A 14,257-nucleotide genomic window follows, 5' to 3' on the forward strand; every position below is an offset into this window, starting at 1 on the left:
CAAACATCCAATATTCGTAACAATATTTATTTATTTTATTTCATTTTGGAAAAGGGAAAAGGGAAAAAACATTGTTCATTCATTTATGCAATATATTTGGAAGATGCTATCAACATTCTTCGATTGCACAATCAAATCTTATGTTGTTGTTGCAAATTTTTTCTGTTTTTCTGAATTTTGTCAAAAATTTTAAACCAAAATCTTTCTTTTTTTGTACATTCTTAAACCATTTTTTCTGTTATCAGTTAAACAAATCATCAACCATGACGATGTTGATGTTGTTGTTGTTGGTGTTGGGAAAAAACATTTGAATTTTCGATTAAACGAATAAAGTAATCATCATTTTGTCCTTCAAATTGTGATTTTTTTGTTTGTTTGTTTGTATTATTTAAAAAAAGTTCTATCCGAATCATTTTTATTCATTCTAAAGAATTATATTTTTTTTCGAAGGTGAACGCAATTTGATGAAACAACATTTTTGTTTCAATTTAATTGCAATCCTTCAGAAAGTTGCACTTAGTTTTCATTTTCATCTTATTATTTTTTTTCGCTTGTGGTTATATATATCATTTACAATCTGATCGTTTGAAATCATTTTGAAAGAAATTTGTCAAAAAAAAGAATCATCACGATGTTGGTGTTAAATAAATTTTTATTATTATTACTATTTATGGTAGTTATCATTAAATGTTGTTTTTGTTTTCGTTCAAAAAGTTTTGATCAATATTCGAATGGTTATCTTGATCCAACAATTCATCAATATCAATATCAAATTGCGGAAAATTTTCTATTCAACCACGTACAATCATTAATGATTCGAAATTTTGAACAATTTCGTTCAACAATTAATAATAATTTAAACGAAAGTTTTATTCAATCTATTAATGATCGATATTGTTTAAAAATTTTAAATTTAACCCTTTCACAACCGTTTGAAACTGAATGGTCAGCAAAATGTTAGTTTGTTCGTTTGTTTTGGTTTGTTGGAATTTTTAATAATTTTTTTTCACCATCCTGCAGTGATTGATTCAAGTTCGGGATCATTTTTCGGCTCTGGATTATTATCCGGTACATTTACAAATTTTGGTGATTTTGATTCTTGTCTTAGTATCGATAATCGACAACATTTATCAAATTCGACAATCGATAATGATCAAGATATATCAACGATTGAATTTATTGGTAAATATTGTTTTGCTACAATACGTTTACCAAATCAAGTGAAGCAATTTCCATCGATAAATTTTGAATCATCAAATTCAAAACTTTTAAGCAACAATGAAATTTGGAAACAATCATTATTGGAACGTTGGTTACAGGCAAATCCACGATATCCATTGGCTAATGCATTATGTTTACCATCGGTTTGTGATGAAAAATTCATTGGCAATTTGATTCAGAATGGTAAGTGATGCGGGAAAATGAATATTTCTTATTATTAACTAAACATCTGAAAAAAATAGCATTCAAACCATTACATGAAACTAATTTTGATATTGAATTTTGTCAAACAAAATTGGATTCATCATTTGATGATTGGTTTAAGATAAAAATTATTTTAAGGTAATTTGTAAATTGAAAAATCAATATTAGACATTAGTTAATCAATATTATCAATGTTTTTTCGTTTATCTTTTCAAAAAAAAGTGTAATAATGATCATTATATTAGCATTGATTATTTTGGCTACAATATTGGAAATTTATCAATTTCAAAATGAAACATATAAATCAATGCAAATAATTCATTGTTTTTCGCTATGTTCAAATTTTCGTTCATTATTTGTAATAAAAAATCGAATGGAATATCCATGGATCGATGGTTGGCGTGTATTTTTAACATTATTTGTTCTTTTAGCACATGTTTCAATTAATCAAGGTGTGCTACAACTATTACCAATATCACCATTTGTACATTTTCCCGATGATTATCAACGACAAACAACACCTATAATCAATCGATATTTAGTGAATAGTACATGGACTATTAAATCATTTTTTATGATGAGGTATTATTTCAAGCAAAATTCAATTGAAATTAACTTTAATCATTTTTCGTTTGTTTCAGTGGTTTTTTATTGGCACAAAGTTTTTTAAAATCAAAAAATTTACCATCATTTGGTCGTTATGTATTGTCGAGATGGTTACGTTTTACACCATGTTATATTGGTTATATAATGTTTACAATAATATTAGGTTTTATTGGTAATGGACCATTATTTCATGAAAAAATTATTGAATCATATTTAAAACCATGTATAAATAATTTACCATATCATCTTTTGTATATGAATAATTGGCTTGATTTTAGACAAATGGTTTGCATTATTTTTTCTTCGTCATCATCAGTTCAGTTCATTAATTTTTAATTTGTTTTTTTCATTTTTGAATAGTGTGGCTTTCAAACATGGTATCTTTCGGTTGATTTTCAACTTTACATAATTTCATTCATTGTATTATCATTATATTATTATAATTTTACACGTTTGGCCTTTATAATAACATCAATATTAATTTTATCATCATATTTAATAACAATGGCTTTATTTATATTTAAATTACATGGAATACCGTTCTTCATTTCAGTTCTATATCCACAATTGCCGTAATTTATTCGTTTTTTATTTTACTATTTTTTGTTTCATTTTACTTTGGACATTTTTTAATTTATTTTTTGAATTTTTAATTACAAATTAACCCAAACAAACTATATAGTCTAGGTGATCGTGGTTATCTCCTGTATTGGACAGCTACCTATAATCATTTTGAAGCATATTTTTTTGGTATTACAATCGGTGTTTTGGTAAATAAAAAAATTACCTTAAATTTATCAAAGGTATGTATCATATACAATCAGTATATGTTTTTTTTCAATGTTCATTCATTCATAATGAAGTTATTAATTTTCATTTTCCTTTTCATTCCTTCATTCATTTGTTTGTTTGTTTATTTTCTCATCATTTGATTTTTGATTTTTTTGTTGTGTTCGGTTAGGTTTCAATAAGAAAATTATTTCTATTAAGTTTGGCAATATTAATGATTATACCACAAATATTTCCATTATTTTTCTTTGATTATCAACAACAACGACCATTAGCTGATTTACTTAGTAGCTATTCATGGTCTAATGCATTGATTATAACTATTTCGAATCTCTTGTGGATTTGTTCAATATCATTTATGTTCTATTTATCATCAACATATCCAATAATTATAAATGAAAATATTTTTATCAAAACATTATCATCACATTGTTTTGTACCATTAGCAAGAATTTGTTTTGCAATATATTTGGTTCATGTACCATTAACATGGTTTATTGTACATCAGACACGTTTCCCACAATTAAGAAATGAATTTGGTACTGTAAGTATTACTATTACATCAATATTTACTTATCGATTATATATAATTCTTTTGTATATTTGAATGTGCTTATATGTAATATTGATCCTTTTCTGTAATTCATCATCATCATCATCTAGTTACAATTCTGTTTTCTTCTCATCATTCTATCGGTTCTTGCTGCTATTATTATACATCTTTTTATCGAGCTTCCTTTTGCGAAATTAATTCGATTATTTTTATCATCATCATCTTCATCAAAAGCAACAACAACAACAACAAAAAAATCACAAACAATGAATGAAATTATTGTACTTAGCCAGAAAAACAATATAACCGATACAAGTGCTTGATATTCATTGGCAAACACAAACAGCACGAAAAAAAGATATTTTTTTTCCACCAAAATTGTTAAAATGAGAAAAATCTTATTTCATCACATTTTTTTTTTTTGCTGCACAAGATTTACAAAGTAAAATAAAAATAATTTATTTTATTTATCAAACTAAACCAAAATAATTAAGAAGAAATATTTGCATAATAGTTACAAAACGATTAATAGAATTAAAATTAAGATTATCTAAATTATCATCCATACTATGCCATATACGTGGAAATGGATGTGGTATAAGATGTAATACTGGTACATTACGTATAATAAATGGTAAATGATCATCACGTACAAAACTAACCATAAATGCTGGATTTTGTTGAAATAAAAATTTATTCATTGATTTGGATGTTGTTTTCTTTGTTTCATTGTTGAATTGTACAAAACTTTTTTCTAATGAACAAAAAAAATCATAATCATAATGTTATTATCATTTTTTTCAAAAAAAAAAACAAACAAAACAAACATTACCTATTTGAATTAATTGTTGAAAATAATGACTTGTATTAAGATTTGTATTATAAAAACGTGAACTTGAACCACCAATTAAATCAAATAAAATAAATAATTTTATATCATCAATTGTATGATAATCTTGTGGTGATATTATTAATACTTCAGTAATTTTGGAATTTTTTTTATTTTTCATTACGGGATTTTCATTCTGCTGTTGTTGTTGTTGAATCTGAAGCATTTGTTGTTGTTTAGCTAATTTTTTTGAATTTTGTCCATCACATAATATATAACGTCGGGAACGTTTTGTAATTGTAACATTATTATTATTAATATCATTGGTCGTTGTATTAAATCTATGATTTTGTTGTTCATTTAATTCATTTGAAATTTTTTCCCATTTATTAGCAAGATGTTTTGAACCAAATAATGAATCAGTTTGTGGAAATTTTGATTTATAACGTTTACTTCTAATAATATTTGGATCTGAACGAATAATTTCTTCACCATCAAAAAATATTAATTGTAATGTATTTAATTGTACTGTACGATTACTTAATGAATAATTAAGCCAAAGTTTTCCTAAATAATCATTCATTTTATGTGCTAAATATAACATTAGCGAACAAGATACGGCTGCATCGGTTGCACCAATAAATTGTAATTGTTGTTCTATTTGACTATCGATATTTGATGTTGATCCACCTTTAACCAATGTTGATTTTAATGAATCATAATGACAAGCTAATATTGTACGTTTTAATGATGATTTACTTTTTACACAACCAAATTCTGGTACATATGTTGCAATTATATTATGAAATTTCAATTGTCCAGCAGGTGTTCTGGTACGAAATACATCCTCTTCAACATGCCATCTTGAATTCAAGTCTCGCAATGTATTTTTTATGTACTTTTTTCATGAAAAAATTTTTTGGGAAAAACCAAAACAAACAAACAAAAATCAATTGAAAGGAAAACTGAAAGGAAAATTCGTGACATACTTGCCGTACTGTTTCATGACCGGTTGAATCAACACTACGTGGTATAAGTATTTTATCAAGAATTGATCGAAAAAATTTTTCATCAAATTCAATATTTTGAATTAAATTTTTGAGATCCTACAATCAGTCGCAAGCACACACAAATTAACCAAAAAAGTAAATCAAAAATTACTTACAGATTTATCTAGGATATTTTTATCATCTTTTTTCTTGTTGTTGTTGTTGTTATCACAATCGATAATCGTCATAAACGATAATAATAATAACCAATAAAGAAGAATGATTCTAACAATCGATATTTGAAATTGTTTTTTCATTTTTCCCACAATATCGATCGATTGATTATCACAAAAAAAACACACATTCACCCTACTGGATTCAGTTACATCATTATCATCAGCGATGAATTTTTTGAATCAATTTTGTTTGTCCATTTGATCAATGTGGATTTATCAATGTTATTTATACGTGCAAAACAAAAATACAAAGTTCATTCCTTTTTTCAAATACTTTTTCTCTTTTAACATTTTCATTATTTAATAAATTTTCTGAAATTTCTCTCTCTTTTTTCAAAAATGTTTTGTTTGTTTGTCAAAAGAAAAAAATGAGGAAAAAAAAAGAAATCAATTCACAAATGCGTTTTTTCAAAAAAAAACTATTTCGTTTATTCATCAAATTGATTAATCTGCATTAATATTGATTGAAAAAAAAATCAAAAGAAAATCGAAAACCTTGACATGGTTTCCCCATATCTAGATAGAGAGATTATTGCATAAAGAAAATTCCCATCAAATGTTGAACGAGAAAAGAAAATAATGAAAACAGAATTGATGATTCTTGAGCTTTATCATATTATCGGATCTTCTTTCATTGATTCAATTCAGTCATTATAGAAATTTTTTAAACTTTAAAAATGCTTTAATTATCAACAAATGGATATTCGGGTAAATGTGATGCTGAATCAAATTTAATTTCTCTTCCTTCATCGTTTTTACTTCGATCCAATGATTTTATCGTCGACATTTCCGTTTGATTTAGATGAAAATCAAATAAGGAAATATTTTCTAACATACGATGTTTTTTACCCGTTCTTGGTATAACAATAACATGTCGTTGTAATTGCCAACGTAGAATAATTTGTGCAATTGTACGATTATGTTCCAAAGCAATTTGTTTTAATTTTGGTTCATCAAACAATGCTACGTTTGCACGACGTAATGGTGAATATGCAACCAAATGTATACTATTATTACAACAATATTCCAATAATTTTTCTTGATTTAAATGTGGATGACATTCAACTTGATTTACAACCGGTTTATGTCGACGATTTTCGACTGATAAAAGTTTTTCCAATTGTTTAATATTGAAATTAGATACACCAATTGAACGTGTAAGATTTTGATCACAAGCATCTTCCAAACCTTGATATGCTAATTCAAAATTTTCTTTACTTAAATCACTTCCGATAATTGTATCATTTGGAAATTTTGGTACCAAATCGCTACCGGATTTGAATGACATTGGCCAATGTATTAAAACTAAATCCAAATAATCAAGACGAAGATTAGTTAATGATTGACGAACCGATTGTAGAGCTAATTCTTTTGTATGATAATTGCTCCAAACTTTTGTTGTAATGAACAATTCATTTCGTTTTATTTTTCCATCACGTATAAGTTCATCCAATGCTTGTCCGATGGCCTTTTCATTTTGATAGCTATCAATGTATTACAAAGAAAATAAGGAAATAAAATAAGTGAAAAAAGTTCAAACAAACAAACAAAAAAAGAAAAAGAAAAAAGAAACTTACAAATCGGCCGTATCAATATGACGATAACCAACATCGATTGCATCTTTGATTGCTTGAACAACAAGTTCATCGGTCGATGCAATTCTTGATGTACCTAAACCAACAACCGGAATATAATAACCACTTTTAAGTTTTGTAGTTTTATTAATAGCTGCTGAAAAAGAGAGAGAGAGAATATTTTTCATCATTATTAATTGCAAATAATTTGATTTTCTTTTGATTTACTGTTTGATTGTTGTTCAGAATCGGCCATCATTACCGATGATTTAATCCGCTGTACATTTATCAATAATAAAAAGCTAAAAATTGTAATAGAAAATGAATGAAATATTATATGAATGTTGGCCATCTTTTTGCTCTTTTTGCTTTGTTGTTGCTACAGTGTTGAAAATTCTCAATGGTCTAATAAGCCATCATCATCATTTTTTTCCTTGTTTCATAAACGGTTTAAATAGGTTTTTTCTTTTCGCCTGTCATCAACAGCCATTTTTTTCAGTTATTGTTGTTCCTATTTTAAATTGATGCTATCAAATGCGAATCAGACGAACGAACAAACAAAGATTAGATTCGACCGATTTTTTGTTTTCTTCTTTGGTTATAACTGTTGTTTGTTTGTTTGTTTGTTTGTTGGTTGGTTGGTTACTCAATGTAGATATATATGGATAAAAATATCATCCTAATTCATTATCAGTAAATGATAAATCAGTGAAACAAACAAGAAAAAAAAACAGCGATATAAAAAAAAATAGGAAACTAAACTGAATGTGATAATTGTCGTTGAATGCGTGTTTTGTGTGTGTGTGTGTATGAAAATAAACAAACGAACCAGAAATAATATCAAAATACAAACAGAAAAATTATTGTTTATGGAATTTTGTTTGGAAAAGAACCGACCCAAATAAATCATAAAATGATAAATTAGTGATATGAAAGAAAAACAAAAATTAAGTAATAACGGTTTGATGCGCCACAATTTAGCTTTGCCAAAATGCTGTACAATAATCCGATATTATTGAATCAATTTCTTCATCTTCAATATGTTGTTGTTGTTGATGTTCTTTTTGTTTTGGTTCATTATTCGATTCATTTTGATCATGATCATTGCCTTTATTATTAATAGCCTTAGGTAATGACCAATTCTTATTATTATTGTTATTCAATGATTTTGTTGCCATTAATGTTATACTTTTAAACATTGATGATGATGAGGATGTTGATGATGATGATTTTTTTGTTGTTGTTGTTGTTGATTGAAAAATTTCTTTCATTTCTTTTTCATTTGTACAGAATATTGTTTGTTCATTTGTTTCTAATTTTTTTACAATTATTGCACGTAATAATGGCTGTTGATTGATTGAATAATCTTTTTGTTTTGTTGTTGTTTTCATTGCTGTTGTTGTTGTTGGTATTGACATTGATGATAGAATTGATGATGTTAGTTCATTTTGTTGTTGTTGTTGATTATGATCAAAAGTTTTACCCAAAATCATATCTATTCCGGCTAAATTGTTTCGATATTTATTGAATGTATTTGTTTGATGTTGTTGTTGTTGTTGTGAAAACAATAACATTTGACTTTGATTGACATTCAACGATATACGTTGTAATTCATTTAAAAAACTTGGTAACAATGGTATTGTTTCCGAATTAGATAATTGTGAAATAAATTTTTTCAAAGTTTTTGTTGGCATTGTTGTCAATGATCTTTGTATTTGACTACTGGTTGTACGCCAATCTAATTCAATTCGTAATAATTTTCCCAAATCACCACCACTTATAAGTACATTGAATTCGGTCAACATTGTTGATGATGATGATGTTTGTTTATTATCAAACTTTTTATTAACAAAAGGAGTAATTGTTGACGATGGTAAAGAACTTTTTATCTCTTTAAAGTGATCTTGTTTAAGAAAAAATTCACTTGTAATTCGATTACGTGAACCAATGATTGCTAAATTTAGTTTACTATTGAATGGCCAATCGAAAAAAGTTCGCCATGTTGATCCATGACGAAATTGTTGTTGTTGTTGTTGTTTTGGTTGTTGAAATCGATAATTTTTTTGTAATTGATAAATTAATTTTATATTATAATGATAATAACAAAATGGTTGTTTATCATTTGTTTGTAAAAAATAAACAAATTTTGATATATTAAAATTTCTAATTTTACTAAAATTTTCATCATTAAACATTTCAATGTTGTTAGCTTTATAATCAACGATACTATTTGGACCAAGCCTAATTGGACATTTTGGTATAATTCATCATCATCATAGTGGATGGTAAAGATTTTTTCATTGGTTTTTCAATACAATATTGATAATTATAATGATCGGCAATCATTGATGTACATTGTCCATTAATAAATTCATCATAATTTTGACATGGAAAACCCATAAATGGACCTAAAAATTCGAGAAAGAAAAAAAAATTGGTTCAACACTAATTATAATGGACAAACAACAATCCTTTTGGCTATTCAAGCTTGAAAAAAATTTTCCATTCAACAACAACAATAGATCGATCGATCGATCGTTCGATCTAAATGTTTTTGTTGTTGTTTGGATATTTATCTTTTCACTAACAAATTTATGAAAAATTAATATATTATTATTATAATTACATTCAGAATTGATGGCTTCAATATAAATTAAAAATGAACGAGCGTGATTACAGCCAATAAATCGACGTATGCCTATAATAATGATGATAATGATGATGATAAGCATTCAATAAGTTTAACATATATTTTTGTAAAACTAACCATCAAAAATATTTTTCTCTTTACTTATATAATCGACAACATTTTTTATTGATGTTTGACTTTTACAACCAGGTTGTTCAATACCACCATTTGGATAAAAATCAACATGACCACATGATTGACTCATACCAAAACCACCAGACATAATACTTGCAACATCTGAATGTATAATATCAACAAATTCAGCATCATTTGGATCAAGCCGTACAGCTGGATCAGTATATTGAAAATATGGTTCAGCTGGATCGAGACCTTTTTTTGTTTGTTTTGATAAGACGGTTATGTTTTCAAATCTTTTCAGGATATTCTGGATAATAAATACCTGTAATATGACCTAAATTAGTAATAATTTCACCAATATAACCGGCAACATGTGCACCAAGACTATGACCAATAATATGAATTCGATTGCTGGGAAATTGATTTGGATAGCTTTTCTATAATGCAGCAAAATGATTAAAAGAAAAATCATTGGAATTTTGGAATTTTTTTCATGAAAAAAATCTACCTGAATAATTTTGATCAAATGTGCAATCATTGCACCAACTAATCTGGTATTGGCAACTGCCTGACTGTATGGTGGTGAAGCACCAAGCATCCAATCAACTGATATAACATTAAGATCATCATGATTCAATAACGCCATACTCATTTCCTATATTGTAAAATAATATGAATTAATTTGGATGTTTTTTTTCAGTATGTTTTATAAATTAAACGCTACATTAACCCAATATTCATCACTACTCTCTAAATATCCATGTATAATTATCTTCAAATCAGATTCTGGTCGAAAATATTTTGAAATAAGAAATTCATTCGTATGACTATATGGTAAACGTTCAGCTAATGTAGGATTATTTCTGGTTCGAAGATAAAAGGCAATTTTAATTGCATTCGGTGGTTCAGGTATTAGATTTATTGGCCTGTATATGGTACGAAATGGTTCGGTTATACGAAAACAACCATATGGTTCAAAACAACGACCAATCACATTGACCAATGTTGTTGATGATGATGGTGATATTGTTGTTAAAGTTGTTGCTGTTATATTTTTTTTACGTTTCGAAATTAATGATTTTCGTAAAACGGTAGCCATATTTTTCGAAATAAGCTCATTATAATCACCAACAAAATGACGATCAATATTAAATGTATTATTTGATTGTGTTAAAATAGTCAATAGTAGATGTAATTTTCTTGATAATTTTATTTTATCATTAATTAAATATTCAATAAATGATGAATTTAATGTAGCAAATGGTCGTATAAATAAATCGGTTGATATATCATGTAATGGTTGATAATCTAATGATCTTTTTATTTGTAATTTAATATCCGATTGATTAGCTGAATTACTTTTATTATCATTATTAACAGCAGCTGATTGTCTTGCAGCATTTGTTATGTAATATAATGTTGAAGTTGTAAATGGATAATGATTTAGGCCAATATTATTTGATGAACGTATTATTGGATTATAATAATAATGATGATTATGATTATCAACAGTCGATTGTTGTTGTTGTTGTTGTTCCAAACACATAACCAATAATAAATTGTATGAAAATATCCAAATTTGATGATAATAAGGATGATGAAATAATGATTTGATTGAAAAATAATTTAATCGATATTGTATCGATAAAATGCAAAAAAAGAAAATCATTGATATAATGATGTAATCATAATTATAATGATAATAATGAAAATGTTGATGATAATAATCATATGTTGATAATAATGGAAACATTATGAATAATAAATGAAAAATGTTTATCAGATTTTTTCAATCAATCAATTTTTCAATCAATCAAATCAAATCTCAGATCAAGATCAAGATCATGATCACACTAATCACAATAATCACACTTTGAAGATGTTGAAACAATGATTGATACAATCGATAATTTGATACATTTTACATTTGAAAAGAACGAAACAAAACAAAAAATCAATCAATAATCAGGAAGCTAATGATGAATGATTTTCACTGAAAAAAATAAAGGTCAAGATCGTCATGTTTTGTTTTGTTTTGTTGTTGATGGACAACTAAAATAATCCAAAAAAATTCTTTGCTGACCATCAAGATTTTATCATCATCATCATCATCAAATATGATGTTTGATTTTGGATAGAGAAAACACTGGTTTTATTTTTTTGTTGCTAATCTGGCTCTTTGAAATTTTTTTGATTCATCAAACAAGAAACGACCCATTGAACGAAATGAAATGAACATTTTTGTTCAAAAAAGAGACATGACCGAGACCGTACAGATAATGATAATCAAAAAAAAAAAAAAAAGGCAAGCCAAAGCATTATGATTATTATAATTTATTCGACGGTAATCAAATTTTTTTCTTTTTCTTCTTCTTCTTTTTTTCCATCATCATTATTGTCCATCACATTGGTGATTTATGATGACCCAAATATAATGATGATGATGATGATGATGATGATGGCTGAAGACAGACAGAAAATGAAAAAAAAATATATTTCCAATTTTCAATGGCTATTTTCGTATATGTCAGCCCTTTTTTTCTCTCTTTCTTTTGCTTTGCTTTTTTGTTGTTGTTGTTGGTTGGATTTCTGGAATAATTTGATAATGGTCAATTTTGTTTTCGGATTTGTTTTTTGTTTGATTGTTCTCAATGACCAATAGAATTGAATATGCGAATATATATTCAATTTTTTGTTTTGCTCGTTCGTTTAGTTCGTTCGTTCGTATTATTATTATTTCCATTATCATATTATTTTTTGGATGCAACAACCAGGACCAATTTTATACAGCAGAAAAAAAACTGTTTGTTCAAAACATAGAATAAGAAAATTAGAAAAACAAACGATGAAAAAAAGACAATAAAAATTGATGGACTTGAAATTTTCATTCGTTTGGTAAATTAAGCATTTTTGTTTCGTTTCGTTTTCTTGGATTAAATAAATCTAAATTTTTTCCTTTTTTTCCAGACCAATCGAGTAGATTTATTTCGTTTTTTTTATTAGCAATTAATTTTCTTCAACCAAAAAAACAAAAACAAAAGAGGATAATTAAAGTGATGTGACATAAGTGGAAAAAGCTAGAAAATGAAATTTTTTTATTTTTTTTATTTCTTTTCAAATCATGATTATTTGCCCTAACCAAAAAAAGAAAAAAACATTATGCAAATTGACAATTTACTTTATTTGTTTTTCTGTTTTCTGTTTTTCCAAATTCCGGTTTGTTTGATTAACTTTGCCCATTTTTTTCTTCTTCTTTCTTTTTCTTTTACTGTCAAATTCTTTTAAGATAATGTATGTATGCAAGACGATGTGTGTGTGTGTGTGTGTATCATGTAAATATAAACAACCATTTACTGGCTATATTCATCATCATTAGATATTTCTTTCTTTCTTTTTTTGGAATGATAGGTAGAGTAGATATATATGGTTTCTAGAATAACCAAAAACGAAACGAATCCAAAAAAAAACGAATTACCGTTGTAAATAACATCAACAAACAAACAAACAAACATTTAATTTTTTTTGGTTTTGTTGTTGTTGAAAGCAAATTCTGAACAAACAAATCAAAAATAACCATCATTCAGTTATGTTCAGGATTCAGGATTCTGATTTGTTTATAATATTTGCAACTTAATTGTGTTGTTTGTTGGATATTTTCTTTTTCTTTTTTTACCACAAACTTTGTTAAAATCATCGATATTTGAATGGAAAAACCAATGACAAAAAAAAATACTGAATAGTGAATAAAGCTACTAAGCTAAACTGAATGAATGAATGAATGATTTTTTCGATATTCTGGTATGTAACATCATCTCATTCTGTCATCGATTTTTTCCTGGCTTTCTTAATTCTTTGAACTGTTTTTTCTTCCATAATCATCAAACACATCACAATAACAAAGTTTTGAATTACAAAAATCTACCTCTACCTTTATTATTTATGTTTTCCATTGCCTGCACATCATCATCATCATAATGACGTTGATGATTATATAAAAAATAATATTGGTGGTTATATTAAATATAAAAAAATGAAATGAAATGAAATTTACTAATTCAAGCAGACATAATCATCTAGCAATCATCTACGTGAAAAAGAGAGAGATTACAGTGTTTGTCAAATTTTCTGCTACAACAAACTAAAATCAAGAACTATTTATACCTTACAGACAAAAGTTTTTGAAGAATCATTCAGTGTTTTCAAACTGAACAATTTTCATTTACTACCGGTTTATTGTGTGTTTGTGTTTTGATTTCATTTGATTGGTATTTTTTGGAAAAAAAGTTATGTGAAAAAAATTGATGATTTCAATAACAGAAGCCCAGGAAAAATATAGAAATTTTTGTTTTTGTTTGAAAATCACTGAAAATCATTTCGTATCACATATCACAATGTTCATTACATAAATTTAGCTTGAACTATATTCTCTATCTTGAATCTTCACCGACAAAAAACGAAAACAAAAAAGAAATTCTTTCATTTCATCGTG

General features: G+C 26.5%; 4 protein-coding genes across 5 annotated transcripts; 1 reads left to right on the forward strand and 3 right to left on the reverse strand.

The window, feature by feature from the left end:
- Positions 1-154: 154 nt before the first annotated feature.
- LOC113798470 (uncharacterized) lies at positions 155-3,716 on the forward strand. Its single transcript, XM_075821963.1, has 9 exons — positions 155-956; positions 1,021-1,404; positions 1,464-1,563; positions 1,648-2,007; positions 2,067-2,316; positions 2,392-2,603; positions 2,714-2,834; positions 2,993-3,364; positions 3,484-3,716. The coding sequence occupies exons 1-9, from the start codon at positions 632-634 to the stop codon at positions 3,694-3,696; spliced, it is 2,337 nt and encodes a 778-aa protein (XP_075678078.1). The 5' UTR covers positions 155-631; the 3' UTR covers positions 3,697-3,716.
- Positions 3,717-3,807: 91 nt separating this feature from the next.
- LOC113798490 (glutaminyl-peptide cyclotransferase-like) lies at positions 3,808-5,721 on the reverse strand. Its single transcript, XM_027349042.2, has 4 exons — positions 5,368-5,721; positions 5,192-5,308; positions 4,206-5,100; positions 3,808-4,127 (listed from the first exon to the last, which is right to left on the reverse strand). Exons 1-4 carry the CDS (start codon positions 5,506-5,508, stop codon positions 3,844-3,846), a joined length of 1,437 nt encoding a protein of 478 aa, XP_027204843.2. The 5' UTR covers positions 5,509-5,721; the 3' UTR covers positions 3,808-3,843.
- Positions 5,722-6,087: 366 nt separating this feature from the next.
- Positions 6,088-7,487, reverse strand: LOC113798471 (aldo-keto reductase family 1 member B10-like). Of its 2 annotated transcripts, none has more exons than XM_027349020.2 (3): positions 7,230-7,487; positions 7,005-7,155; positions 6,088-6,911 (listed from the first exon to the last, which is right to left on the reverse strand). In XM_027349020.2, exons 1-3 carry the CDS (start codon positions 7,351-7,353, stop codon positions 6,110-6,112), a joined length of 1,077 nt encoding a protein of 358 aa, XP_027204821.2. In that variant the 5' UTR covers positions 7,354-7,487; the 3' UTR covers positions 6,088-6,109. The 2 variants fall into 2 exon arrangements, with proteins under 2 accessions (XP_027204821.2, XP_027204820.2); XM_027349019.2 differs by having other exon boundaries at positions 7,005-7,158; positions 7,230-7,485.
- A 477-nt stretch (positions 7,488-7,964) lies between these two features.
- On the reverse strand, positions 7,965-11,054 carry LOC113798472 (uncharacterized). The gene is made up of 7 exons (XM_075822024.1): positions 10,493-11,054; positions 10,277-10,423; positions 10,091-10,205; positions 9,769-10,020; positions 9,628-9,699; positions 9,264-9,409; positions 7,965-9,232 (listed from the first exon to the last, which is right to left on the reverse strand). Exons 1-7 carry the CDS (start codon positions 10,865-10,867, stop codon positions 7,979-7,981), a joined length of 2,361 nt encoding a protein of 786 aa, XP_075678139.1. The 5' UTR covers positions 10,868-11,054; the 3' UTR covers positions 7,965-7,978.
- Between the last annotated feature and the right edge of the window lie 3,203 nt (positions 11,055-14,257).

This window comes from Dermatophagoides pteronyssinus, unplaced genomic scaffold (assembly GCF_027571235.1).
Source record: "Dermatophagoides pteronyssinus isolate colony J.1.1.1.1 unplaced genomic scaffold, Derpt_VIB-CSIC_2022.12 sq0014, whole genome shotgun sequence".
Taxonomy (NCBI): domain Eukaryota; kingdom Metazoa; phylum Arthropoda; class Arachnida; order Sarcoptiformes; family Pyroglyphidae; genus Dermatophagoides; species Dermatophagoides pteronyssinus.

Bases quoted from the DNA above. Each gene is read 5' to 3' on its own strand.
- LOC113798470 (XM_075821963.1), top strand. From the start codon at position 632: ATGTTGGTGTTAAATAAATTTTTATTATTATTACTATTTATGGTAGTT. The intron at 957-1,020 runs GTTAGTTTGTTC...ACCATCCTGCAG, and splicing joins AACTGAATGGTCAGCAAAAT to TGATTGATTCAAGTTCGGGA. The intron at 1,405-1,463 runs GTAAGTGATGCG...TGAAAAAAATAG, and splicing joins TGGCAATTTGATTCAGAATG to CATTCAAACCATTACATGAA.
- LOC113798490 (XM_027349042.2), bottom strand. From the start codon at position 5,508: ATGAAAAAACAATTTCAAATATCGATTGTTAGAATCATTCTTCTTTAT. The intron at 5,309-5,367 runs GTAAGTAATTTT...GACTGATTGTAG, and splicing joins AAAATATCCTAGATAAATCT to GATCTCAAAAATTTAATTCA. The intron at 5,101-5,191 runs GTATGTCACGAA...TCATGAAAAAAG, and splicing joins GTCATGAAACAGTACGGCAA to TACATAAAAAATACATTGCG.
- LOC113798471 (XM_027349019.2), bottom strand. From the start codon at position 7,353: ATGGCCAACATTCATATAATATTTCATTCATTTTCTATTACAATTTTT. The intron at 7,159-7,229 runs GTAAATCAAAAG...TCTCTTTTTCAG, and splicing joins TTCTGAACAACAATCAAACA to CAGCTATTAATAAAACTACA. The intron at 6,912-7,004 runs GTAAGTTTCTTT...ATACATTGATAG, and splicing joins CATATTGATACGGCCGATTT to CTATCAAAATGAAAAGGCCA.
- LOC113798472 (XM_075822024.1), bottom strand. From the start codon at position 10,867: ATGGCTACCGTTTTACGAAAATCATTAATTTCGAAACGTAAAAAAAAT. The intron at 10,424-10,492 runs GTAGCGTTTAAT...TTTACAATATAG, and splicing joins GTGATGAATATTGGGTTAAT to GAAATGAGTATGGCGTTATT. The intron at 9,410-9,627 runs GTAATTATAATA...TCGAATTTTTAG, and splicing joins TGAAGCCATCAATTCTGAAT to GTCCATTTATGGGTTTTCCA.